This window comes from Stegastes partitus, unplaced genomic scaffold, assembly GCF_000690725.1.
Source record: "Stegastes partitus isolate 25-593 unplaced genomic scaffold, Stegastes_partitus-1.0.2 Scaffold159, whole genome shotgun sequence".
In the NCBI taxonomy this organism is placed as follows: domain Eukaryota; kingdom Metazoa; phylum Chordata; class Actinopteri; family Pomacentridae; genus Stegastes; species Stegastes partitus.
Window position 1 is genome coordinate 696,412 of NW_007577890.1, and position 8,997 is coordinate 705,408.

The 8,997-nt window shown below is 37.6% G+C and overlaps 1 protein-coding gene across 1 annotated transcript; it reads left to right on the forward strand.

The window, feature by feature from the left end:
• Positions 1–272: 272 nt before the first annotated feature.
• LOC103355597 (macrophage receptor MARCO-like) lies at positions 273–8,403 on the forward strand. Its single transcript, XM_008279453.1, has 6 exons — positions 273–535; positions 4,165–4,263; positions 4,470–4,621; positions 5,668–5,785; positions 5,936–5,998; positions 8,294–8,403. Exons 1-6 carry the CDS (start codon positions 427–429, stop codon positions 8,401–8,403), a joined length of 651 nt encoding a protein of 216 aa, XP_008277675.1. The 5' UTR covers positions 273–426.
• The last annotated feature ends 594 nt before the right edge of the window (positions 8,404–8,997 follow it).

An 8,997-nucleotide genomic window follows, 5' to 3' on the forward strand; every position in this document is an offset into this window, starting at 1 on the left:
CTGTATGTGCTATGTGGTTGGTCAAAGCAGTGGACATGATGGTGAAACAATCATAAACTGTTCATTATAACTTCACCAGGCAATCGAATAGTGTTCAAAAATACTGAACCTTCTGTAGGAATACTTTTAATAGTTTTTCTGTTACTGTTTTGCAAGACTTTGTTACATTTGTGGTTGAAAGACCAACTTCCTTATACTGTTAAGCAATTGCACTGAATGGGTGTTTGTTGCAGAATTTTTGCCCAGCTCAGCTACAAATCAGACACGTTTCCTTCCTCTACTTCAGTCAGTGTCGCATGTGAGCTTATTTGTGAGGAGGTTCTGTTGCAATCAGGGAACAAATTGTGTTTTGCCAACATCATGAACTGTGAGTGTTATAAGACCTCCCGAAGTACAAAGCGAAGGTGACTCTGAATACTGGACAGCATGGAAACATCAGTGGGAAGGACGACAGGTCGGGTCTCGTACACCCAGAGTAACCCACTGTTTGACATGTCAGGCGGCAGCAGCGATCTGTGCAGCATCCAGTCTGACCGTGAGTACTGAGGAGGAAAGTATTAAAACAAATGAATCAGATTCTGAAAACATGGCGACAAATTCACTGGATTTGATTTCAAATCGCTGTATTGACATAAGACACCATTGGCTTCACAGCATAGTAGCTAATTCTCATAATTTTGTTTTGTATTTTGTTTTGATTGGGCTAATAAATGATGCTGTCGTCTTTGAGCAGTCTGCCAACAAGCTCCTTCATTACTAAAAACAACCAAAACTATTTGAACTCGTAAAATTTGCTAATTTCAAACAAACAAACAAAAGTCATTGTAGAAAGAAAAAAATGACTTTATAAGTTTTAATGAACCACTACAAGAAAGATTCTAACCCTGGATGTTGCAGTTATTTGGCATGAAACTAGATAACCAAGAAAGTCCTTCAAATACTGACACATGATAGTAATTCTTTAAACATGGCAGTGTTTACAAGCTGTTTCTTTTTAAAAACAACATTTTTCTAACATCAATAATATATGTTTTTGAAGCCAGCTCAGTTAAGGAATGAATTTTCCTGTTGAAATAATGCGCACTAGAAAAAACATGAAACACTCTGTTAACTTGTGACATATCTTAATAAGTTTCTTCAGACTACCATAACTAGGAACCATTTTACAATGAAATTACACGAGCCTTGACAACGTGTCATGATGTCATAATTCTACATTATTACAGGAGTACCCAGTACTCACTGGTCTGAACACACCCACCTTTAAACTCAGCCTTATGAGTCTTCTTTTGATCTCAACAACACACCTGTAAAGTTTTGTGTCCGTATCTTCCATGGCTGCAGGGCATTCACATTTACAAAGTCTGTCTCCAGACATCCAAAGAGACCGTGATACGAATATGTGCCAAGGTAGGCCAGTGGGTGCTCTCTTCTTGATAAGACATGGCCTCACCTAGAAACATGATTTATTACATTTTTGTGGGGTCTCTAAAATATTGTCCAATTTTTGTCCAATAGCTGCTTTTGCTATAAATTCCTATTTTTATGTATCTTCACTATCATGGATCATGTTTAACATTGGGATATTATTGCTGTGTGATTCATGCATGAAAGTGAATTATCACTGATTCACTTCAACTATTTACCCATTGACCTTTTTTTTTTTTTTTTTTTTTAAACTTTTGCTTCTGTCACATTTCTGCTGACTGTGGGCTCACTTCTCACTGCAATGTAAAGTCCTGTACCTTTGTGGAAACAGCACAACAATGGCTAGAAGGAGAAACTCAGAAACTTACCTTTAGAAAACTGGAAAAACCTTCAATCAACATGTACATTTTTTTTGCAAGTGCCCGGAGAAAAAAAACCCCCAAAAAACAAAAACAAAAACAAAACGTTGGCTCAACATATGATAGATTTTTCCTACTTACATTTGTACTTTGTTTCCTCTCTGCTTGTACAGCCATTTAATTCAGTGAAAAAGTCCCTACCTTTTGGTGATGTTGTAGGTCATAACTGTGTCAACAGCCTCTCAGTTGCACCAAGGAGCACAGATTATTTATTTATTTTTTGCTTTTTTTAATGCAAATAATTGTTCTCAGTATTGTTTTATTTTTATTTTTATTTTTATTTTATTTTCAAAGAGACATGTAGGATAAAGTGATTTTAATTAAATATGATTTTAAGTCTCAATTTGGATAATTTCACAGACAGAACTATACACTACATACTAGCAGTTCATGGACCGACCAAAAGTTAAAAATGCAATGATTAGACACTACAAGTTACATTTGAAAAACCTGAAAGAAAACAGGCTTCAAAGAAAATACTCCTGTAAGGAGACAGGGCATATCTGGCAATAATTTGTCTCCAAAGGCCACGACCAGAGGGACAGTGAATGACAGACACACAGCACACACATGCAAAGGGTACACGGCAGGGATTTACAGCTGCAGAGGCAGGAGGATCTGCATTCAACCAAAAACAGTAGTAGTGTTAATTTAAGTAATTAACCAGTGAAGTTTCATGTTTGTTTGCTTTGTTTAATGTTTTAAATTTTCATTTCATAACTCATCCATTAGTTGTACTTTTTTTCTTCAAAGACCATACTTTGAAAGAGTCTCCGACTTTGAAAGAGAAACCTCCATTACAGTGGCACTTGCACGAAGATTTCCAGGTTCAAGTTTCTCTGCATTCTGAAGGTTTTTACAGATTGGTTTGTTTATTTATTATTTACAGCCTAATTTATAGTCTTAAGAACTTAATACATTTTATTGGTATAGCGGTTTTCAAAGTACTCAGTGTCACTTTATATAGAGCACAAGAACAACTTAGAGAAAACTTTTTTTTTTTCTGGTAGTTGACAATAATTTCTTATTTATGGAGGGATAAGACAAACTTCTCCTTGTAAAAAATGTTTTGACTCTAACATGTCCACGACTCAAAGAAGAATTTTGAACCTGTCCTACTTTCAGATTTAGGCAATTTAGGTCATCTGCCTCATGTGCATATTTCAAACGTGACTTATATCTTCAGTTTCTGCTTCTTTAACTATGTATAACTTTTTGTAGGAATAGGAACTTATAGTCACAGATTGTAAAAAATAAAATAAAAAATCTAGCTACTTTTTAAAAGTCATGTAAATTGGTAACTTTTTTACTTCACTGTAATGTGGCTGCTACAAGATGTGCCGAGAAATGTGGAGCTGGTTGAAATGTTAACCAATAAGTTGTAATAAATAACAGGTCAATGTAATCTCTTAAACCCTTCACAAGTTTGACCTGAAATATACCCAAGTGGCATTTATTGCATTCGTGGTAGAATGGTGTAACATCACAAAGCTATGTGGGCCAGTCTGCAGCAATGACTGTTGGCCTTGTCAGAATGGTGTTGTTGCTATGTTAGTATGGTAAAAAAGATGCAATAACCAGACAAGTACTGGCTGTTATTTGGATGTAGTTAAGTTTAATTTTCATTCTCCACTGCTAAACCTAGAAGTGACTTAAATGGCAGCCAAACCAGCAGGTGGTAGCAATGCTTCATCTTTCCTGTCAGAGGGTACAGTAAGTTTTCTAGGGTACAGTAAGGAGAGTCTAATTTTACTCCCTAGCAGGAACAAACAGCAGCTACCTGGATGGTTGGTTGGATTTTTTTTAAAAAAGCATTCAGTTAGTCATATAGGATGCTTTAAGTATGCTCGACTATCTAGATAAACTTGCCAAATATTGGTATAGAAGCAGCCCTTACACACTCAAGATTTCTTCCAAAATGTTCTAGTTTTTCATTTCACTGGGGATTTGTTTAGACATTGTAAAACTAAAAACCACAGAAGAATTGTACAGACAGAACATATTATTCCTGTAAACTGACAAAACCTACACATTTTTTTTAGACAGTAGGTAAGGTCTTAGATATCTCTGCTTTTTAGACTTTTCAAAAAAAGTCAAGACATCAGTGGCACCACCCCACTTTTTAAATAAGTTTTTTGTCATTGACAGGTGATATTTTTTACTGGTTGACCAAATATTTAATGTAATGAGCTTATTCAGAAACGTATTTCCATCAACTTGGATGAATAAAGTTACTTTCTGAATGACATTCTCAAGATCTGCAGGCGAGTGATCCCTTCTCTGGCATTTTAAATGCACTTTCCTGTTTGTGTTTCAGATCTGACGCCAGCGAAGCCCAGAAGAAAATGGTGTTTGAAGGTGATAGTTGTTTATCTCATCCTGCAGACGGCCCTTAATGTCTTTCTCCTTTATAAAGGTAACAGTGCTACATCTAGTTTTAATAATATCACAGATAATGACGTAATAATATGATATATAATGAGAATTAAGGTCATTTTTATTTTGTTTTTTTTTTCCCCACAAAAAAACATTCCATCAATGGTTGTTGTCATTGCTGTACATATGAAGTAAATGAATTTACTAATGAAACGTGTTGTTTTTCCTTTTCTGCCCTGGTCCCAGTTTTCACATTGGAGTCTTCACTGTCTAGCCCCAAATCCGAGAAGTTCATGTTCAGTCGCCTTTCTCTGGGTGATGACATCCTCCAGACTCTTCACAACAATAGTCAAGAAACCCACACCCTGAGTGGTGACTTATTGGCCTTGCAGAACCAGGTCAAGCAGCTGCTTCTAAGTATTGTTTCATTTAACACACTGTACAGAACTAAAATGAATCAAATTTATATTCATGATTAAAGGCAACGCTTTGTGTTACTTTGTCTCTGAGCACACCTTGTGTACATGTTGGTAGCTGTCTGTTTTGGCCAGTTGTGTTCAGTGCTAACTAGCAAGTGTTCTGCATGCCAATAAACTAATATTCTATAGTGAGCAATAGTAAATAGTATACCTGTTAAGCATTAGGATGTTAGCATTCCCATTGTTAGCACTGGTAGTCCTCACAGAGCCACCAGCACGGCTGTGGAACCGCTTGAATTATGGAAGCCTGGGGAAACATAACTATGTCTAGTCTTTATGCTAAGCTAGGATAATCACAACCTCTTCTAGCTATACACAGTGACTGATATCGATCCTCTAATCTCACTCTTAAAAAAGCAACAAGAATATTTTCTGAAGATGTGATGGACTCTTTTGTCAGAATGAGAATAAAATCCCTTTCAATTTTTTATTTTTTTTTTGTCTGTGTGTCACCAAAGCCAGGGCTCCTTCTGTAGTCAGAGGTGTACCCTTTGACTTACATGATTTCACTCACACAGATAAAGATGTTGGAGAAAAGTTTTACATTCTGTAGAAGATTTACCAGCAATTAATAATTAGAAAAATGTTTTGACAAGGACCTTACATAACTTCTAGTGTATATGAGGCCTGTTTTCCTGATGCTACACGGACAAAACTTTACTGAATGCAGGCTTCAATACATAAGACTGAAATGTCGTGTAACAGTAAGGGATCCACCTTAGAAATGTCAGTTACAAGGCAATATCAATTAACAGTTGAAAACATTAACTATCAGTTAGTCACACTGGATCACCTGAGGCTGCAGAAGCAAACCACCTGAGTAGAATGCAGCAGTCATGTCTTGTATTTTACATTTACTTATTTATTCATTGAAAAAATGAAAATGTTCTTTTATTATAGCAATGGTTTACTGGGTTGTTTAATGTTCAGTATAGTCATGTTTGTGTTGGTTTCCATGACAACAGGTCAGAAGCCTGTGTGGAGAGAAGGGTGAGCTGTTCAGGCTGAGGGCTGACCTGAGCCGGCTCAACACAAGCAACAACAACTTGGAGGGCAAACTGATGACCATCAGCCTCAAACCAGGCATGTGCAAGTTTAAATCAGCAAATTAGCACAATTTACAACATAAACCAATTGATCTATTGGTTTAAATGAACTGATTCAGGGTTTGGCCACCCTGGACAGGGTTTATCAGTTTTATAGCAATTCATTTGAGTGTGTATGTGTCCTCAGGACTTCCAGGTCCTCCAGGTACAAATGGGTCACGTGGATATCCAGGTGTGCCAGGAGTGAAAGGTAAGTCAAACTGGAAGCAGCTATAATCATTATTTTTAAAAGAAGAATGTATCAAATTACAATGGAAAAATAGTATGACAATATGAAATGTGACATTCAGCTGTACAGAGCCTATCCTGCTACAACTTTATTTGCCCTCACTGCTCCCATGCTGGGATTTCAACCACAGCAGGCAGCTCTTCTGGTCTACAAAAGCGCCTGTGCACTATCAGTGGACAATTTGTGTTTTCACATTGTCTTATTGTCATTACCAGCAACAGCTAATAGACAATCCAATCACCTCTGTGCTCTGACATCACTCATTTTAAGTGTCAATAAAACTGATTTAATAGACCAGCTGCTGTCATAACCAAATAAAAAGATCTGATATAAAAATGGTCAGAGAGACAACTAAACCCTAACTACTGCAGTCTTAGAGCCTCACTCCAACATCTGCTGTGGAAACAACACCAGAAAAAAAGTTTCTTTATTCAAAAAGTTCATTTCATTACCAGTGATTTAGTCAAGGCATGTCAGTGTGCACCAGAATGCATTAGCTTTCAGCTGCTGATCTGCTGATGATCCTGGCATTGTCAGGATGCCTGTCAGTCGGCTGATGAGTACCAGCTGATGGATGGGCTGCAGCCATTATTTCGCATACCCTCGCAATGCAGTGGACTGACATATCCTGTATAAAATCTTTATTAGGGATGGAATTTTACTCAAGCCAACAAATTACCTGAGTATGAAGCAGAGATTTTCCAATAGGTCAATTTCTACCTGCCCCCACATTCCCTACAAAAAAAGAAGAAAAAAAGTCCTTGATAAAACTTATAAGTGACATTTAGTAAACTTTGTATGTACGTGTTCTGTTTGGTTTTCATACCCATTTTGCTCATCGTTTGAGTATGTTTGACCGAGCATAGGAACAAACGGCTGTGACTAAAGACAGATACCTGTCAGTAAAATAAATGGCACAGGAATACTGATCATGTTGCTAAACCCCCATCAAACTATTTGCATAACATCTGAAAACAATTAATGAAATGCATAATTTTGGTAAAGTCTGTCAAAAATAACAGTAAATAACAGAAAAGAGAACCAATGAAAGTAATGAAATAAGTGAGGCACTACTAATCTGGAGTTATTTTTAAGGTCCCATACTGTGCCTATTTTCAGCAAATTAATGAAGTCTGTTTTAAATTCCAGGCTAAAATACTTCGTCAAAATTTTGCTGGCTTGATTGACAGTTGGCAGTGACCATACAGATGAAGCGAGCAGAAGGTGGTAAATGTGGGCGGGCAGAGAGGGCCTGCCTCTCAATCCGTCTGACCAATCGCTGCTCCTATGGCTCCGCCCCCCTCCGACGATTTTTTGCGTCACTGGCTCCAAAAATCCAAGATGTCAACCAGGAAGTAGCAAAACCCTGGCTTCATTTTCTCAGTGCAGAAAACAACGGGTGACGTCACGGTAGCTACGTCCATCTTTTATACAGTCTATGATCCTCACATGTGATTGGCCACAAGGCTGCCATGCTGCCTAACAAAACAAAGTTCTGCCATGAGCTGAGCCGAGCCACTGAGCAGCGAAAAAAAAAAAAGTCTGGAGCTGGTTCTCACTAGATGGGAGTTGGCTCTTCTGATTCATATCCCTCATGTGCTGTGCTTGTCGCTCAGACATTTTAGAGTTTAGCAGAAGCAGCTCTAGAAAGTAAACAAACCTGGTGGACTGTGAAGCAGCTGCTCATTTAGAATGGGTCATCGTACAGGAACTTTGAAGGTACCTGCACTTGAGACATCCACAAGTGTTATGATCATTGAGTCTGTTTGTAGTTTAGTTCCTGCTTTATTTTCCTCATATGTCTGTAGTAGTTTGATTTTCTCCCTTTGTGTGTTTTCCCTCCGTTTAATTGTCTGTCCTGCCCTCACTGGTTTACCCTTCATCTTATCACCCAGTCAACATCACATGTATTGTCTTTTTTCCCCTATTTTACTTGCTGATCTTTGTGCCTGCCTTGATACTTCCATGTGTTGATCTGATTTGTGCTTCAATTAGTTTTTGAGCTACTTGTTTTATATGTGTCTTCTATTTGTTCCCCATGCTTTTGTTGTTCTGAATTTTTGGTAAACCTTTACCTGCTCCCTGTTTTTGATTTCCGTCTTAGACATAATACGACACAATAACTGGTCAAACCTGCATGGTAAAACTGTGGACTTGGTTAGTGACTCCAAAATGTGCCTGTTCTGCATGACTCTGTGATAGAGCGCTGAGCAGCAGGGCTTGCAGTCCATCACATACATGTATGCCTCTTCACAGGTGCCAAAGGAGATGCTGGCCATCCGGGACCACAAGGTGAAATGGGACTCAAAGGCGACCCAGGAGCTGCTGGTGAAAGAGGTGAGTTTCAATATGATAATCAATGTTAACCAAAACTAATTGTGCCCTTAAAAATTTGTTTGCTTTAGGCAAAGAATGGTAGCCAACATGTCTAATATTACTAAGATTTGTAACGGTGATGTATAGTTAATGCTTTTCAAATTGCAATTTTTTACACAACTCGTTACCAATAAATAAATAACTCCCAAGACTGGTCATAAACTTTGCCATCATTAGATCAATATTTCTGTTTAACAAATACTTTGATTTATCACCAAGTACCTCCCAACAGCCTCAGCTCCAGATGGCTAACAATACACCTGCTAAACATGTATCAACACACACAAAGACCCATTGTCTTATATTTAAGATTATATTTTTGAAGTATAAATATCTTACAAGACAATTTTGAAAAGTTATATGAGATCCAGGACAGTGCTGAAGTGGAGCAGGTGTGTTAAAGCAAAAAAATAAATAAATCCTGAAAATATGTTCATCACACTGTGTTTGTAATGTTCTGCATGATTCCTGAACTGAATACCATTTAAAGAAACAAAACCATGAACTTCCCTGGTTTCACATCATAATGCAGATTCAGTGAGACTGGAGCATGAACTGATTTAGCTTCTGGATGGTAAATGTAT

Excerpts from the sequence above, each read along its gene's own strand:
- LOC103355597 (XM_008279453.1), top strand. The coding sequence starts at position 427 with ATGGAAACATCAGTGGGAAGGACGACAGGTCGGGTCTCGTACACCCAG. Across the intron at positions 536-4,164 it reads GTGCAGCATCCAGTCTGACC|ATCTGACGCCAGCGAAGCCC; the intron begins GTGAGTACTGAG and ends TTTGTGTTTCAG. Across the intron at positions 4,264-4,469 it reads TGTCTTTCTCCTTTATAAAG|TTTTCACATTGGAGTCTTCA; the intron begins GTAACAGTGCTA and ends CCCTGGTCCCAG.